Source organism: Martes martes (assembly GCF_963455335.1).
Source record: "Martes martes genome assembly, chromosome: 4".
Taxonomy (NCBI): Eukaryota; Metazoa; Chordata; class Mammalia; order Carnivora; family Mustelidae; genus Martes; species Martes martes.
In genome coordinates, this window is record NC_137891.1 from 166,039,236 (window position 1) to 166,058,994 (window position 19,759).

General features: G+C 46.1%; 1 protein-coding gene across 1 annotated transcript in view; it reads left to right on the plus strand.

The window, feature by feature from the left end:
* The window catches only part of CSMD2 (CUB and Sushi multiple domains 2), a gene marked incomplete at its 5' end in the record, with an annotated part of 593,570 nt that overhangs the window by 97,612 nt on the left and 476,199 nt on the right, over window positions 1–19,759 (plus strand). Inside the window, 1 exon segment of the mRNA XM_080802687.1 lies at window positions 6,401–6,513. Within this exon segment, the coding sequence (XP_080658813.1) occupies window positions 6,401–6,513 (113 nt within the window).

Here is a 19,759-nt window from a genome sequence, read left to right on the forward strand (position 1 = left end):
ACAGCCTCATGGGAAGCCTCTGTTTTATTATCATTTTCAGATTCTCCACAGGAAACGCACAACTTATTTCCTGCACTTGGGGCCGACCATGGCCCCTGCCCTTGACCTAGGAAGACTGATGGGGCCAGAGCCAGGTGGGATGCAGGGGCTGAGTCTTCCAGGCTCTGTGGAAGGCACTAAGGGTCCTGGCCTTAATCTTAAGAATGATGGGAAGCCATTGGTGGATTCAGCACTGGGAGAGTGAGAAGTTTGGGGTCTTGGACATCACCAGGGTCCAAGACCCTGGGTGACTCTGGGCATGGAGGCAGAAGCAAAGAGAAGGTTCTTGAGGAGCGGGAAAGACAGGGAGGCTTGAGAAAGCTGAAGAGGAGCATTCTCTTACGTCTGGGGCCATGCCACCAAGCTCTCCTCTGCTCACTTTAGAGTCAATGGGGGAGAGAGCCAACAGCAGGAGGGGCTTTTGCTGATCTTGCCATCCTCTTAGCCCAAGTCTCTGATAAGCCTAGATTCCACTCTTGAAGCATGCCTCACTCCTTTCAATATGGTATTTAGACTCGTCAGATAAACGGTGGGAACGTCTGAAAGTTTTATTTGCTTATTCCGACGCGCAGCATGGTTACTGTTCCTGTGAGGCCCTCAGCTTGTCTCAGACTTATTTGGGGACCCAGAGTGGGTGAGGGAAGATCGGGCACGGGGGGGTGGGGGAAGGGAGTGATGATTCAAGTATCCAGACGGGAGATCCAGGCTTTTACACCCCCTCCAGCGTTAGCACTTTTGAGGAATCCTCCATGTTAGAATTTATCTACCAAGGCTGGGAAAGAAAGAGCAGGTTGGTAAATATCTGATTAGAGAAAATGCCCTGTAAGCTGCAATTCCATATATTGCAAGCGATAAACTGTAATTGTTTGTTGACAGTGTACATTAGCTATGCGCGGCTTGTGTCAATATAGTACCAAGAAGCTAGGGTCTAGGAATCTTTAACGGCAGCTCAGAAATATCATGGGAGCAGCCTTGGTGAAGTGTGAGAGGCCCACATGAAGCTGTGTGTTGTTGAAGGAAGAGTCTCCCCAGATTGTCTGGGGAGGACATCCAAGGGCGTAATGCTGGTGGACACGGGGGAGAGCCAAGTTGCACCTGCTGTGACTTGGGCCCATTTGGAGGTTGGAGACACCTAGGGACGGTTGGGATGGGGCCTGGAGAGCAGTTGCAGATAGAGGTCTGACCCTAGTGGGGACAATTCGATATTTTAATGTCTGCCATTGGGGGCAGCCATCTGTCATCGGCAGACATGCGAGTCTGGGTATGGGGGAAGGGTATCTGGTGCATGGGCATGTCGGAAGGAAGCCAAGGGACATGTGAGTGGTGGCTTTGGGGCTGGAGTATGGTTCCGGTAGGCAGTTCTTTTCCAGCGGGGACCCAACCATGCTGCAGGTGTGTGTGTTTGGGGGGTTGGTGCTGGAATGTACAGGGAGCAGCTGGAGAGAGGAGCCTGGGAAGGACCAAGTAGGAGCTGAAGGCTCAATCTAGGTAGACCAAGTTTAGGTCAAAACTAATGGAGGACTCAGGTACTGTCCAATAGAAACACAGTGTGAGCCACAAGTGTAATTTTTAAAAATTTTAAATTTAGAAGACGTTATAGATTCATAGAAGGTTGAAAGATGGTACAGAGGTTCCATGTGCCTTTCTCGGTTTCCCCCTGTGGGTACATGGAATGTAACGGTTGTAAAATATCAAAACCAGGAGACTGACATTGGCATGGGAATATGTTTATGACTTTGTCACTCTGTCACATGTGTGCATTTATATCACCACCACTGCCATCAGGATACAGACCTGGTCCATTGCCACAAAGAGCTCCCTCCTTTACATTTACTCTTCTTTATAGTTACCCCACTTCCCTTCCTCTCCCTGTCCCTTACCTTTGGCCACCACAAATCTGTTTTCTATCTCTCTTTTTAAAAGATTTTATTTATTTATTTAAGAGAGAGTAAATAATAAATTATTGATTTAAATTACCCTTTGAGAGAGAGAGAAAGAGATTACGAGCAGTGGGGTAGGGTAGAGGGAGAAGCAGGCTCCCCGCCGAGCAGGGAGCCCAATGCAGGGCTTGATCTCAGGACCCTGGGATCATGAACAGAGCTGAAGGCAGACTCTTAACTGACTGAGCCGCCTAGATGCCCTGTTTTTAATCTTTTTAATATCATTCCAGGAACCTGATATAATGGAATCATCTGGTATGTCTTTTTTTTTTTTTTTCCTTTTTTTCTTTTTTTTTTTAGAGAGAGAGAGAGAGAGAGAGAGAGGGTGCATGCATACACACAGGAGCAGTGGTGGGGAGAGGGGTGGGGGAGAGAGAGAGAATCTTAAGCAGGCTCCATGCTTAGGGTGGAGCCTGGTGTGGGGCTCGATCTTGCAACCCTGAGATCACAACCTGAGCCAAAATCAGGACTGAGCCACCCAGGAGCCTCTGATGTGTCATCTTCTGAGATGAGTTGTTTTTTTTTTTTTTTTTTCCATTCAGCATAATACCCTTGAGATCCATTCAAAGTGTTGTACGTATGAATAGCCCATTCCTTTTTATCTCTGAACAGTAGTCCATGGTGTGGAGGTGCCGTGATATGTGGAACAGGACTCGTCATTCACTTGCAGGACATTTGGGTCCTTTCCAGTCGTTGATTATTACCAAAAAAGAAAAGCTATGAACAACTATGTACAGGTTTTTGTGATGACACAAGGTTTCATTTCTCTGGGATGAATGCCCAGGAGTGTGACTGTTACATTGTATATGTAGACTTCTTTCTCTCTCTTTCTTTCTTTCTTTCTTTCTTTCTTTCTTTTTAATGAAATGGCCTCTTTCCAGAGTGTCTATTCCATTTTACATCCTACCAGCAATGTCTGGGAAATCCACTTGCTTCATATCATTGTCAGCATTCAGTGTTGTCCCGATTTTTATCTTCTCTTTTCTAACGATATATAGTAGTAAGTAGCCCACCTTCCCACATGTTCTCACTTTGCATTTCCCTAGTGGCCAGTGATGTGGAGCATTTCTAATATGCTTGCTTGCCATTCTTGTATCTTCTTTAGTAAGATGTCTCTTTGTGTCTTTTGCTGATTTTCCAACTGGCTTATTGGATCCTTGACTCATTGTCAATCCTCAGGGAAAAGCAGTCTTTTACCATTAAGTGTGAGGTTAGCTGTAGGATTTTTGTAGATGTTCTTTAACAAGTTCAGGAAATTCCCTTCTATCCCTAGTTTTCTGACAGTCTTTTTCTTTCCCCTCATCATGAATGAGCGCTGAATTTTGTCGGATGATTTTTCTACATCAGTTTATATAGTTGTGTGATTTTTCTACTTTTGGCCTGGTAATGTGGTAAATTACAGTGACCGATTTTCAAACATTGAACTAGCCTTGTGTTTTTGGAACAAACCTCACTTGTTTATGGTATATAGTAATTTTATCATATTGCCGAATTCTCTTTGCTAATAATTTTTAAGGATTTTTGTGATTATATTCATGTGGGATATGGGTCTTTAGTTCTCTTGATTTGGACTGTCTTTGGTTTTGGTATTAGAGTAATACTGATCTCATAAATGAGTTTGGAAGTGTTCTTTCTTTTCTCTGTTTTTTGGAAGAGATTATGTAGCATTTGTATTAATTCTCTTTTATATGCTTGGTAGAATTCTCTAGTGAAACCATCTGGGCTGGTATGTATCTTTTTTGGGATTTTTAAAATTACTAGTTCAATTTCCTTAATAGTGGTAAGGCTTTTCAAATGATCTCCTTCATACTGGGGAGCTTACATTAGGTTGTACTTTTCAAGGAACAGGTCCATTTCATCTAATTTGTCAAGTGCATGTATATAATCTGTAGTATTTCCTTATCATCTTTTTGATATCTGCAGGATCTGCTTTCTGTAAATTTTGCCAAGTCTGGATAGTTGCCAATGTGAGAGGTGAAAAATGAGTCTTGTGGATTTAGTTTCCAACTTTTTTTTTATATTAAATAGGTGGATCGTTTTTCTATTTTTGTTTGTGTCCTTTGCTCTTTTCCTTTTTACTTGCTTATCCTCCTCGTAATTTGTAAGTGTTCTTTATAGATTATGAATGCTCACCCTCTTCTTGTCATATATATTATAATCTTCCCAGTTTGTATTTTTCCTCCTTTTTTGTTTTTTGGGGTTTTTTTTTTTTGCAGTTTCTTTTGCTTTGCTACGTGCTTTTAATTTTCACATAATTAAATCAATCAATACTTTCCTTTAATGCCTCTGGGATTTCATGCTGTCTCCACCAGTAATCAATTGCAAGAAATAGAATTCAAATCAAATTAGCTTGAGAAAAAAAAAGAAAGGAAGGAAGCAAGCAAACAGAGAAGGATTGTTGGCTCATGTAACAGGGCACTGCAGAGTTGAATGTCTCTGCATGGCTGACTTGAGGATCTCAACAATGTATCGTCAGGGTTCTGTCTTTCTTCTCTCACTTTTAGCTTTGTCTGTATCATGGAGAATATAATTTTGTAAAACAGCTAGGCTCTGGATACTGATAAAAAGGCTGCTGGCAGTCCCAAGCTTACATCCTAGTGATTTAGAATCCAAAACTAAAAGGCTCTCAGAATCTGTATATCATATCCCATGGAAGGACTCATAATGACCCTGCTTGTGTTAAGTGCCCTCCTCCTCCTCCATGCCTTGAACTGGTCCATAAAGATGAGGGACATGCCACGGTTGGTCATTTGCCCAGTTCTGTAACAGGTGGGCTGGTGGGGTACTCTGTGCAGTGACAGCTCCCTAGAAGAATGATGGTGGAAGGTAGGAGCCAAAGGAGTCCTTTAAACATGTCACTCTTAGAAAGATCTTCCCCACATAAGATGATAAAAAAAAAAAAAAGTTGTTTTTTCCTAATATGTATGGTCTCAATATTTTACATCTAAATTTCTGATCCATATGACAAAATGAGGGAGACAGAGACAGAAGGTCGGGGCAGGTAGAGGAAAGATTGTGGGGTGATGTAGGCATCTCTTGCTGGAGGCTTTTGTATCAAAAGAGAACATGAACTTGAAACTTCTTTGGTCACCTGTTTCACACCTCCATCACTTTCCTTCTCTGTTCCTTGGGTTTATTTTGAGTTAACACGAATCCCGTAAGATTAGAATGGTGGGAAGGGCAAGGACTTCATCTAGCACAGGGCTTTTCATGGTGGGCTTTGACACCTATCTAATTTGATGTGTCTGAACCCGGAATTCATGACTCCAGGGGACATCTGGGCATCCAGATATTATTTGACAATGGTAGGAATAGAGCGGGATCCAGGAGCACCACGGGTGTCCCAGACTACTTGAAAATGAGAGTAAAGGTGAACCTTGAACTCCCTCCCAGAGCCTTGTTGGAGGTGCAGGGATCTAGGGTGAGATTCAGGGAGGAGATAAAGGACAGAAGCAGACAGGGGACTCGCCCCCTCACCACCTCCTCTGTGCATACTCAGGTCACCTGTGGGGGACCCAGCCGTGGACACCTGCTCTCCTAAAATATGTTCCCAAGAGTTAAGTGAAAGCTTCTTTATTTTATCTTTTTAACATTAGAAGAATCTTTTCCAAATGATTCTCTTGTGCTGCAAACGAATTGTCTCGGGTTCAACAATTCTCTCCATTTCACCTTTGTTTCTTTTTCTTCACTGAACTCACAGAAAAAAATTAAGCATTTTAATTTTAAAAGCATGTACAGTCTGATCCCATTTGTATGAAATTATTTCATTGACGATGATCCCAACTATTGATCCCTCCATCACTTTGTCAACTGTCAAGCATGGTTATTTCTAGATTGCATTGGTTTTTCTTCCTTTTTTTTTTTTTTTTTTTACTTTTTGCTTTCATCTTTTAAAAATGATAAGTACTTATTATTTCTATAAAAGCAGTAGACTTATCCTTTTAAAGAATAAATTCTGTGATGAGAAGCAGCCACCTTCTGCTATGTACACTTAGGTCTGTTTATCTCAGTATCCAAGTGAATGTTGTCTGTTGGCAATTATTAGTTGTTAGTTTGTGGTGAAGTCGACCCAGAGACACAGAAGACCTCGTCTAGTAAGGGAAAAGATGGGAGAAGACACCCAAAGAGGAGAAAGGAGAAGAGACATAGATGAGGCAGGCCTCCGGGTCGGAGGATGGCCTGTGGCTTTGGAGGAGTGGCCTCCACCTGTCTGTGACAGGAGACTGCCACTTGCCACCACCTCTGCTCCCTCACCTCTTTGTCCTTGGACACCTTGCCCATGTCCAGTGTTAGTCTGCTTTCATATCCCTCCCTGGGCCGAAGTCAACATTGTGCATCCAGCAGGTACTCAATAAATGCTTAACGGATGCTCATTTCCCAAGGGGGTCATTCTCCCTAAATGGCACCTCTTTGTCTTTCAGGCTCACAGGCTTTCAGCTGCCAGCCACCATCGTCAGCGCTGCAGCCACCCTCTCTCTGCGTCTCATCAGTGACTACGCGGTCAGCGCGCAGGGCTTCCATGCCAGCTATGAAGGTAGGTGCCCCTGGGCCGGGCCACCAGGGCCTGGCGTGTGAGGTCGGGAGGGTCCTGGGCAGGGCCGCGCTCGCGTTCTCAGCTGCAGAGAAGGGGTGCTTCAAATTCAGAGCTCCCCCCGTCCTAGCAAGGCTGCCTACTAACCTGTAACTCGGTTACCTAAATTGTCTGTGCCATGTTCCCAGGAAACTGAAAATTAAAATCAGAGCTTGACTGCAGTCATTTATCCTGAGGGCCTGGTCCCATCCTACTTCTCTGTCCCCTAAGTGCATTTGGTTGTGTTTTTATTTTTTTTTTTTAATTCTGTTTTCTATCAGGCTTAATGGTGTAAGGTATCTCTGCTTGGTTTTGGAAATAAGAGAGGTAGAAAGCCTAAATAAAAAGAAATAAAATAAGGAGCTGAAAAAACACTTCTGCTCAATCTAGTGACCGCAAAGCGTGAGTGTTAGGTCATTCAGAGAAGAACTGTCCCTTGTTCCTTAATAGCATGGATTAGGCTTTCTTGGTTTGAGTTATGCAAATAATTTCCATTTCTCTCGGCTTGTTTAAATATGGTGTTGGCATTCAAATTAACACTAATATCTTCAGATTATACACTATTATTATTATTAACTTTATTATATTAGTTCAGAAGGTGCTACTTCTAGATCTCTGTCATTTCCCTGGGAAATTTACATCTCATTAATAGGTAATTATGCTGCTCTTGGCTAAGACTTGCACTGCTATTTTGTGTTGAGATCATTAATAGGCATATTTTAAGACCGTTAATGATAATTAATAACAGTAATGACATAATACCCTAGTAAAGCATGCCAGTTATTTGAAAGCTTTCTTACCTCCAAGAACTTAAAGAATAAGTGATGCTTTTTGGAATGGAGCTATAGCAACATAGAAAGAGATACCACCTTTTTCCCGGCTAGGAGTGTACCATGGAAAGAGAGCAAGTCCTACTCCTTTGACAAAATCCATCCCTGGTAGTCGGGGTGTGGGGGATAGAGTCTGATGCTTTAACCTGAGTGTTTGAGGACTCCTGAGAAGAGGCTCCATTATTTTTAAACTAAAGGTTCCTGAGAAGGCTCCAGAGAAAATTCTGCATGCCTTTAACTGATAATTTCTGACATAATTCTAGCCTTTAACTGAGGGCTCCTGATAAAGACCTAATGATCTCTACAAGTCTCTTGAGGTAGCTCAATTTCTTGAGAAAAAAAAATGATCATGTCCTCCCAATACCAAGTCTGTGATCTTGGTCATTCTGGCTATAGCTTCACCCCAAACCTTTGTCCCTGAACCCAAAGTAACTTTCTCCAAATTTGAGTTACAAATGTCTTACCAAGGGAGGCCTCTTCAGAAATCCCTTACAGCATCTCTGGTCACGAGTTCCTTTTACAGCGTGTTGGCCTTAGGGAGATGGGGTGTGTTTGGGGCTGGTGGTGGGGATAACTCAGGGACACCACAGTTGGTGTCTGCAGAGTTGCTGGGAGGGGCTGGCATGGGGGGCCCTGGCTGGACCCTTATGACATCCTCACTCCATCATCCTTATAGATATTTGTCTGAAGCCTGGACTTTCATGAGTGTCCTGTTGATCCCTGCCCATGTTGCCCCCTCTAGGCCAAGCACTTTCCCACCAGGCAGAGCAGATCTGAGGTTATATTCACTGATACCTTTTAAATCAGAGGTTGTATGTAGCTTGGGGTTCATGGCAAGGCTTATAGTTAGACATCAAAGTCCTATAAACCCCTTGAAATTAGGGGCAAAATTCTGATATTTTAAAAAAAAAATTTTTTTTGAAAGAGAACAAGTGAACAGTGCTAGCAGGGTGGGTGGGCAGAAGAAGAGGGAGAGGGAGAGTGAGAGAGAGAATCTTAAGCAGACTCCATGCCCAATGGAGAACCTGACACAGAACTTGATCTCACGACCCTGAGACCATGACCTGAGCTGAAATCAGGAGTTAGATGCTTAACTGGCTGAGCCCATTCTGAATGTATATGGATATATGTGTGTTTTCTTTTCTTTCATTTTTTTTTTCTTAAGAAGAGAGTAGAACGGAGATCAACAAACTATGGCCCCCTGGCTAAATCCAGTCCATGCTTGTTTTTATAAATAAAGTTTTATTAGAATGCAGCTAAGCCCACTTGTTGCTGCACTGTCTATGACTGTTGTCATGGGCTACAACTTCAGAGTCAAGCTACTGCCACAGAGACCGTGTGGCCTGCAAGATCTACGATCTTTACTCTCTGGTCCTTTACAGAAGAAGTTCGTTGACCCTTTGTCTAGAGCTGTGCTATCCCGTGTGGTTGCCATTGGCCACATGGAAATATTTATAGTTACATTACTCAAAATTAAATAACATTTAAAATGCAGTTTCTTGGTCACATGAGCTTCCTCTCTAGTGGTAAGGAGCCACATGTGGCCATGATACTGGATATCACAGGTGGAAAGCTTCTCCATCACTGCAGGGGATGCTACTGGACGAGCTGAACCAGAGCCTCCGTCAGCTTCACAAAGGGTCAGCAGTTCAAAAGAGGTCACAGAATAGTGCAGTCAAGTATAGGCTGATGAGTCCCTCTTTCCACCTGCCCGGCAGAGCACAGAGCACAGCATTCTGCCGCAGGACCAGTGGGCCAGAGGAAGGGCCTGCCCTACCCTGGCCATGTAATGGTGTCTTTGGTGGTAAGAGGACAAAGCTTTGTGGGCAAGGTCCAGGCAAACCCCAGACTCATGTGAACAGATTGCTGTAGTTCAGTGAGTCCCCATGCAGTCACCTGGGCAGGATTCTACCAGCTCTGGTGTCTGCAGCTGCTATCTTTGCACAGCCTGGCAGAGTGGCTCAGAGATGCGTGTGCTAACAAGGGAGCCAAGCATAGAGAAGCCAAGGCTGGGGCACTCACCTGACCCCATTGACCTGGCCTGGGCCTGGCCTGTGGGGAAATGTGTGCATCTAGAAAAGTATGAATTGTACGCATCTAGAAAAGTATGAATTGTACTGACTTCTGGAACACCCCAAGTGGAGGGGTGGAGAGTGGGTAGTGGGGAAGGTGGGAGGAACCAGTACGGGCAGCACTGCTGGGAATAAAGCACAGGCTAGCTGCATGCATCTGATGGCCTGGGCCTGTCTGTCACTGGGTGTCACTGGGCTTATGAACAAGACACCAGATAATCCTGTATTTGCGGATTTACTGATAAACACTAGCTTCTAACGCCTGTAACTGACTATGTGACCTTGGGCAGAATTTTTGGATCTACCTGGGCCTCACTGGAGGGGAGGGAGGGGATCCCGTAGGCAAAACAACTCTGAATATTTGGCTTTCTGGGAAAGAGGTCAGCTCCACTGCAGAGTACATCTTAGACAAGTGCTGGACAAGTCATAGTCAGACAGAGTTCAGAAGAGGAACCCCCCTCCCTGTGCCACCAGCCTGGGATGGCCCCGGCCGCCACGGCCCCCTTGCATTCTCTAGCGCATCTGGGTCCTGCTCTTAGTAGCTCGCCTTGGCCGACGTCCCTGAGAGTCTGCTATCCAAGCAAGTTTGTCTCCTCCATTGCATCAGGAGAGTGGAAAGTACAGATAAGGGGCTGAGCTGCGGTGGGGACTTTGGAGAAAGGTGAAATCGGGTGAAGAGTGTCAGCCCACGGCAGCTGGTGCTTCAAGCAAAAGATCAAAAAAGGCCAGTCGTCTAACCTGAGATGGCAGGAGATGCTTGATTTGTAATCCGCAGGGACAAGAGCGTGGGCTGCGGCCTCCGATCAGAGGGAAGGGGATCAACTTGTATTAAGCGCTGACTGTATGCCAGGCACTTTACATACATTATCTCACTTAATCCCCACGACGGCCCCGTGGACAGACATTGCTATCTCCACCTTACAGATGTACGAGCTGCGTGCGCCTTGAGAGTTTTGTGTTCAAGCTTAAGGCTACTTGATGACCAGGAGTTTTTCCGTGGCTTCTCTGACACTAAAGCTGCACTCCCTGCAGAATTCCAGGAGGAGGGCAGAGATGGGTACCTCCATTTCATGGGCAGGTCAGCTGGAGCTAAGTCAGAGGTATGGGAGGACCCAGGAAGTCTGCCTCGGCTTCTGCTCCCCTTCCAGTGGGTGTGGGTCATGCCGGGGAGACAACAAGAGATATGTCCAGAACTTCCTCGCTAGGGTTGCCAGATAAACTACTGGGTGCCCAGTTAATTTGAATTTTAAATTATTCAAATTAAAAATTTGAATAAAGTATAAGTCTATCCCAAAGAATATCCCAAATATTCTTTGGGATAGACGTATACTAAAAACTTGTCCATGGTCCATCTGAAATCCTACTTTAACCGAGTGTCCTGTAGATTCATTTGCTGGCTCTGGTAACCCCATTCCCAGCACTGAGTCCCCAGGAGTCCTCACCCCATTCACTCCCCCACGCCCTCCTGACTTCCAGATCTTGCCCCTGCCCTGATCTGCCTAGCTAGGGCTGCCTATCCACTGCAGCGGGTCTAGCCTCACCTCTGCTATTCCGGGGAGTGTATGTTTAGCCAGCGGTCCGCGTGAGCACGTGGGCACCTGCACAGGAATGGAGATCCACGTGCCTTTGGAGTTATGCTCTATGTTCAGTTCTGCACTCTGGTAATGAGGACGGCGTTTTTCTATGTTAATAAGAGTTGCCCTGCTTTGTTTGTCCTTCTGAATGAATATCAGCGAGGGAGCCATTGTGGTTTGCATGTATCACAATTATTTAACTGGTAGTCTTCTGTGAACACTTAGGTGAAGAACATTCTTGTACATACAACTTAAACCCTCATCTAATTATCTTCTTAGAATAACTTCTTGGAAGTGCCATTGCGGGGTCAGAGAGTGGGTAGATTTTACATTTTAATGCATAATTCCACTGTGTTCTTGGAAAGGTTATGCTGATACCCACCTCCACCAACAGCACATGAGGGCCTAGCCCTCTGCCCCCTACATTACCTACATGGAATGTTGGTGAGTTTTAAATCTGTTTCATTGATTAAAATGGATAAAAAAAAATGACATCTCATTGGTTGTTATAATTTCCATCTCTTTGATGACAGGGGAGGCTGAGCACCTGTCTTCACTTAGTGGCCTTTTGTAGATCATTTTGTAAATTCCCTGCCCCGCCTCTGCCCATTTTTCTTTTGAGGTGTTAGTATTTTTTTAATCTCTTTTTTCATAAGTGGTTTTTGTATATTAAAGATATTAAAGTTATGGGTTTCCTTTTGATGTGTGGGAGTTTTAATCTTTATGCCACTGATTTTAAATTAAAAAAATTTACTTTTATGATCTACCTTTGGTGTCATGTTTGGAAAGGCCTTTTTCATGTCATGATCAGATAAATATTCATTTAAATGTTCATCTTTTTCTTTTGGAATTTTATTTTTACATTTCACTTTTAAATCCCATTGGAATTCAGATGTGTTTGTCTTGGTTTCAGGGACTACTTCTGTCTCTGGCTCTCCAGTGCTCTGGTCTGCCCTATCCGTCTTTGAGTGTGTGTGAGTCCCTTACTTCTCAGTTTGTCCCCAGTGTGACTCTCCCTGATGTTCAGTCTTGTCTTTGGGTCTTATTTCTCCCAGCCTAGCCTCCAGGCTTCTTGCCTTCTCCACACACAATCTGAAAGGCTATGAGATTGTCTCTGTGTATTCCAGACCCATCGGCATGTAAACAGGAGTTATTATAAGCAGATCAGAAATGTCAATTAGGTGAGAGTCTCTGCAGGTTTTAAATGCCCAATCCTGGTTTCACCTTTGCACTTTCGGACCATTAATCCAGAGTTGTCCATCAGACACTTTCATGACGGAGGACCCATCCCTGAGTGCTGGGTCTCAGTCAATCAGATCTATTTTCATCATCCAGATCTGAAAATAGGTATTTCTGCTTAGCTGACTCTGACTGTTATCTTGGGACCTCACTATCAAAATACTGGAGGCTTCCTTAAAAATCAGGTCTGTTCTATTTTACATAGTATCTCCACAGAATCTAGAAGGATGAAGTACACGTATTCTTGCAAATTCCCCGGTAACTGTTTTTTGTTTTGTTTTGTTTTTTAATATTTTATTTATTTATTTGACAGAGATCACAAGTAGATAGAGAGGCAAGCAGACGAAGAGAGAGAGACAGAGAGGCAGGCAGAGAGCAGAGAGCCCGATGCAGGACTCGATCCCAGCACCCCGAGACCATGACCTGAGCCAAAGTCAGAGGCTTAACCCACTGAGCCACCCAGGCGCCCTTCCCTGGTAACTGTTAAGGGGAGAGGTGGCATCGTACAATGGTTAAGACTCTAGGTCCTGAGTTCATACAAATCTGGAATCAAAGCCCATCTCCGCCATACACTTGCTGTGCAACCTTAGGCAAGGAATTCTGCTTCTCTGAGCTCTGACCTCCCCATGTGAAATCAGGTAAGAATATACTTCCAGAATTGGGAAGACTAAAGAAGAGAACACACAAGTCACACGATGTGCCCAGGACAGAGCTCTGGCCAGCATCCCCACTCCATAAATGTCAGCAGATCCAGGAAGTCCTGCTCACACTAGCCTTACTTGCTTGGGATTATTTCCAGAGATGGGAGAAAAGCTAATGCCAGAGGTCACAGTCCCAGCTCCACCTCAGTCCCCTGGCTCCTGAGTTTGCCCCGATGCTCAGCCCGGTATTCATGGTGTATCCGGTCTACAAACAGACCGTGGTCTCTGTGGGGAAGGAGCAGAGTGTTGTCCATGACCATGAGCCCCAGCACTGCCTGAGGGTGCATCCGCTGGACAGGGATGAGGCTCCAGGCCCTGCCGCCTCGTGGACCAGAACTGCCCAGGTCATGACCAGGAGCTTAGCCTTTTGGTGGCTTCTGCTCTTTGCATCAGAGGTATTGGTTTTAGAGCTCAAAGTGCTAGCAGCACATCTGGCAGGCCCTAGAAGTTGGAGGTTGGAGTCACGGATTTGAAAGCCATGACTGTCTTTGAGTTCCAGTTCACTCACACTTGTGTGTGCACACACACTCACACACATACATGCGTGCACACACACATGCACGTACACATGCACGTACATGCTCACATCACTTTTCCATATTTCCCTTCACCTAATTCAGATGCCCCGAAGCCCACCCATGAACCACTAGTCCCCTGAAAAGCAGAGCCCAGAGAGGCTGACATCGTGCATGAAATTTAGGGTAGAGACTCTTTCCTTCACTGAGCTAATATTTCTCGAGGGCCTACTGTGTGCAGTTACTGATTTTCAGCCAAGCCCCACCTTCACAGCCACAGCTCACCCCCTTTTCCCCATGCACCAGGCAGGGGAGGAAGAAGACGTGCCTACTATAGTGTCCATTCTGAAAAATGCCAGGGTGACTTTCTGCTACGGGTGGAAGGTCAGCAGCATCGTTACTGGGATCAGGCAGACACACGAGTAGGGGACAAAAGGACAAAGATGGCGCTCCCTGCGGGCATTGGACCAGGAGAGGCGGGTTTGAAGCTCCGGGACAGAATGTGCTTTCATGGCTTTTGGAGGTGGGAGCAGGGTGGGAGGTGACCATGGCACTCTGCACACAGGGAAACTGGGGTCCAGAAATGGACCCCCTCCTGATTTTATTCCTTCCTGTTATTTGGCCCGCTGATTCCCCTCTCAGTGTCTACCTCTCAGACAATTTCCTCATTCTGAAAGGGCTCCCCAATTCTGGGACATTATGCAGACATTTTAAAATTGGGCTAATGGAAGCTCTCTGACTATATATATATATATATATATATATATATGCACTGAATATGTAATTTGCACCATTCAGGCCATTCTGGTCCAGAACAGCAGGCCTGGCGAGGCCTCCTCTAGGGTGGGAGGCGATGAGTGTCCATTTCCTCTGCCCAGGAGGGATGGTGTGCGCTTCCTGAGTGAACCTGCCCCATTTCTGATGGCTCTGCCTTGGGAGTTGGAGAACATTCCTTTTAATCAGTACTGTGGAGTAGCAAATTAATACATAGAGATGTGACATTTGAGACAAATTGGGCAGCACTTCTCAATAAGTGGGGAATCGGGATGGATTTCATAGCACGTCCTCAATAATCCCACAAACAGTTCATCACGCACAGTGATATTTCCCCCCTTTGGAGAAGAATATTAACATAATTGGATGATGATATCATACCAGAGTCTAGCGCCCTGGCTCACCTCATGTTGGCGTGCTAGAAGACAGGGAGGGGAAGGGGAGGCCCTTCTCAGGTGGCCGCATTACCTGCCCGTAAGGTGTGCACCCACTTTACCTCTCTGCCCTCATTCATTCCTCATCCATTCAACAAATATTTACTGTACCCCTGCTCTACGCCAGATCTCGAGGTAGGCTTCAAGGAATAGGAGTGAGTAAGAAGCAGCCCCCACCTTCGAGGAACTCTGAGACCTAAGACTCATCGAAGGAGTAAGAACAGAGGAACAGGCTCACAGAGAGGTGGGTTCAAACTCTGGCTAGCTATGAGAACTTAGGCTTAAGTCTCCCAAGCTCCCTGAGCTGATTTTTTGCAAAAGAGCAAGTATAATGCCCACCTCAAGGGATTGTAATGGGGACTGAAAGAGTTAATGTGTGCAAAATGCCTAGCACAGAGTCTCTATTCAATAAATACCAGCTCTCTATCACATGGAAAGAATTGCCCTCCTGACTGGTTGGGTCTCTGGAGACCGATTTGAGCATTGCCTTGTCCCCACTGTGTGACCTCAGGCAAGGCACCGAACCTCTCAGCTCCCTCCTGTGGAAATGGGATCACCCACTCTTCCTTTCAAGAGGAGTGTGAGCATTAGTGAAAAGGTCTGGAAAGTACCTATCATGACATCTGGTGCACAGTTGGTATTCAGCAAAAGGAAGCTATTATAATATGGCCTGGTGTGTTTCCTGGGAGTGAAAAAAATTTTTTCCCAACAAAACCTTTGGTCAAGACTTGTGGATCTCTAAGAGCAAGGGATGCCACATATTTTTTTTTGTTTCTCCTCTCACAACGATACCTAGTCCCAGGCTTGGCACACACCAGGGACGCCATGGCAGTAGCTAGCCCTTGCCTCTGCTAACCTGGATCCCTGCTAATCCGTATAGGGCTTTTGCGCAAATTAGCACAAGTGGTCACCTTGAGGGGACACAGCCCTGTGAGCATATGGCTTAGTGGGTGGAGGGTAGGCTGGGTTTTAGTTCTCATCACCCTCTTCTCTGGGCACCTTTTTGCAGTACTCAACCTGAACAACTGCACATGGGGTCCTGGCTCCAGAGCCTTCCTTTTAGGAGTCCACAGTTAAAGAGTGACTTTTTGTCCAACCAAAGATTTAGAGAATTATTAGATGCTTGGGTACAAGGATCTCAGGGAGCTTTCACTTAAACCCTCTGTTTCCAGGATGGAGAACAAACACCTTACCAGGCCATGAAAGCCTGGGACATCAGCCCCCTCCACCCTCTTCCTCTTCTGGCTACGCTGGACTTTGTCCAGTCTCTGTCTCGCCCTCATTTCTCAGACTCCTCTACCCACTTCCGTCACCCACTGCTCTGCTCTTCCTCTTGCTTTCCTTCCAGTCTCTGCTTAACCCAAATCCACAGGCTGCCCATGGTGCCAATGCCGCCTCTCAGCTCCGGGTCTCTCTCCTCCCATCCCATGCATCGCTCATACGTTTCCCACTCCTACTTTGCCTTCCCCACACCCATGTGTACTTTTGGATGGCTGGGACATGTAGGAGAGCACCGAGATCAGGAGCTCAGGTCTGGAGGGAGACTAGGTTCCCAGCTTAGCCAGCTAGCAGCCGGTGTGAGAATTTGACCTCCCCTGTTAGAGGAGGAGGGTGATAATCCCTCTTCTGTGTGATTCTCACTGGGAACAAATGAGACCAGCCATGTTGGGGGTTCCTAACATGCTCAAGAAGCAGACATGGGGACTGTCGTGATCACTGTTGACAGCTGTGCCTAGCCCAGGATCTGACACATGTGGACCCTCAGTAAACAATGATTTAATAAGGGGAAGTTGATAAGTGGTCACTGTGCCCGGTGAAAAAGACTCTGGAAAGGAGAGAGATTTGCTCGAGGTTCCTGGGACTGTATTCCATGGAATGAGATGCCGTCTGTTACGATATAGCTCGATCAGATGTACCACAGAGGAAGAAAAACATGTTGCCAATTAAAGTATGACATGTTATTGATTATAAGACACATTACAGTTTCAAAGATACTAAGATCTAGAAAAATGCGTGCCCTCGAACTGATGAAATATGGTAATTCCTCAATTGCTTTTGACCACTCCCCAGCCTCCTTTGCAGTCGGCTCGGCCTTTTAACCTCTTCTCCGACCCAGGCCTCTCAGATGGTCTGAGCTCTTCCTTTTCAGCATTCAGATGGTGGCTCTCTCGGTCATGTGATCACCTCTTAATTTATTCTCTTGGCTCTGAGTCTCATTACTTCTCAATTTTCTGCATTGAACTCTATTTAACACCTATTAGCACAGGTCTTCAGTTGATAAACGCCCTTTTCGCGGGAGGCAGCACAATGCCCCCGTCTTGACCCTCCCTCCCCTATCTGTGCCCAATGCAGGCAAGCCCATTAAACCCAAACATGGCTCACTTGGGGCCTCTGCCAGCCCACAGCCAGCCCTTCCCATAGTGACCCCAAAGGCATGGAGAACAGCACTGGGTGGGGACATGAATGTGGTTTTTCCCATTGAGATGGGAGGTGGGAGGGCCAGCCTTTAAGCGCTGTCCTGGCAGAGACTAGAGCTAGACATGCACATCCATCTCCCTCTGGCAGGCCTGGGTCAGGTGAGAGCATCTGAGCTTCCTCTGCTGACCCCCGCTCTGGACGCTGAGAGGACACTTGCCTTTCTCTGCCTCTTTGCGGCGGGGGTGGGGGGGGACCTTTTCTCCCAACCCGTGAGCTGAGCATCACTGGGGAGATCACCCCTGCAAATGGAAGTATGAAATTGAATATTCCAATCTCATTTCTTCCCATTATTGGACCATTTGGGGGTGATCAGCCACTGTTTTGGATTATGATTTCCAGCTCTTCCTTTTAATAATGTGGATAATCGAGAGTTTGAATCCACTGATGGTTCATTTTAACAGCAGGAGGGAAGAACACCATGTTAGGTGGGAGACTCGGATTTGGAAGTTTGGAGGTGGGTGGACTACAACTCTCCCCTCCCCCTTTCCATCCCGATGCACGATGGTTCCTTCCCAGTCCCACGTCCTCACACGAGCCACGGCAGCCATGCCCAGGGGCTCTGAGAGCAAGAAAACCCAGGATCTAACGATGCTTGAGAACGTTTGATGTGCCCAGCAACGTGGTGGGAGCTTTGCAGACACTAGGCATCACCATCTCAAGGGCAAGGTCCTCCTTAGAATCCCCATTTCATGGAGAAGGATGTCCAGGCCCAGAGATGTTAGATGGCTTGTCTGAGGTTATACCGCACCTCAAGGTCCTGCGCCCTTCTGCACTCTGTGCTGCCTCCCCAAATAAGTCCCGATTGGTTCTCCAAACCCATCTCTTCACCTCTCCTGACCCCACAGAATGGAGTTATGGTAGAGAATCAGGGTCAGCACAGGGCACTGGGATGTTTCCCAGAGCCTGCTGTCCCCAGGGTTGACCCTCCCAAGGACACCGTTGCTGCCAGAGACCCTGTCTTGTGCATGACGGCTTTGCTTCCCTGCTTTTTGACCTTTACTTCCAGCTCTTCAATTCCTGCTCTTTCCTTAAGACTTTTATCCAGCCATATTTCTGGGCCTCTTTTCCATAATGCATTCCAGGAATTCAGAAATTATTTAGGAATAATGCAGATTGCATTTGATAATGAATGACATGACCGGGACGGGTCTTGTGAAGTGGAAGGGGCCAGAGAAATGGCAAGCCAAGCACATCTCAGCCTCAGGGCATCCGCACATTCTGTTCCCTGGGCCTGCACTGCTCTACCATGGAGGCCCCAGCTTCTTCCCTTGTCTCTGCTTCAGGTCTCTGCTCAAATGCCCCCTCATCAGAGAGGCTTTCCCTGACCATACTGTATAACACGGCACTCTGACACCCATTTCTCCCTCTTACCCCTTCACATATGATAATGATTATTTATTTATTTGCTTTTTGTCTGTCTCCCCTAGTAGAATGTGAGTTTTGGGGGGCCAGGGTCTTTTGTCTTTTTTTTTTTTTTGCACTATTATTGTTGTTCTCTGCTGAGTCCTCAGCTCCAAGAACAACAGGTCCTGATGCATTAGGCACTCAGTAAATATTTGGTGGAAGGAGGGAAGGAAGGAAGGAATCAAAGGTCAGAAGAAAGAAAGAGCATATGTATTTGAGCACCTGCAAGAAATCTTGCAGGGCAGAAGTATAGACTGTGAGAAGCAGGAGTAGCAGGAACTGAGTTCAATGAGGGTCATAGGCCAGCTCGTGCAGGGCTTGGGAGGCTATGGGAAGGAATCTAGGCTTTATTTGCAGAGAGAGGCCATCATCAAAGAGTGCTGGGCAGGGAAGTGACACAGTGGGGATGGTGAGGAGGGCAGGAGGCAGATTGGAGGCAAGGGGGCCATTGCAGATGGGGACCACTGCCTAGAACAGAATGTGCCTGGACCTTCATCTGTGCTGGGGAGGGTGCCAGGACAAGAGGACACGTGTCCCAGGGCTCATGCCACACTTCCCACATCCCCTGTGGATGGGTATCGGAGGTGCTGGAATAGAGGAAATGCCCTACACGTGAAACAACTTGGCTTTCCCAAGTGGCTTAAACAAAAATACTGATGATACTTCTGTCTGTATTCATTCATGATGGGACTGTAACGGATCGAACGAGCTCACCTTAAGAGTCCAGATGACTACATGAAAGTCCAAGCACTGGGGTCTCCAGTTTTAAGTGCTGAAGCACTAGAGATCACACTTGGAAATTTTGCAGAGGATTCCAAGCAGGGAGGAAGAGCAAAAACACAGGACAATGATGATTGTAAGGACAACTCCCATTGCTTCCGCTCTGGCCAGGTGCCAGGTCCTCTTCAAAGTACCTTATGTTTTAACATTTCATCCTCATGACTCTCCTATGAGGTAGGCACAATTATTATCCCCATTTTACAGATGAAGCACAGAGAAGTTAAATAACGTGCTTGAGGTCACAAAGCTAATAAGAGGGGGAATGCGGGTTCAGACCCAGGCAGTTTGACGTCAGCTGGCAAAAAAAGAATAAAATAATTCCCCACAGATGGGATCATTGAATCAAAATAAAATATGTTGCTATAGGAGAGAGCAGTGCCAAGCTTTATACTTTAAAGGACCTAGCAAA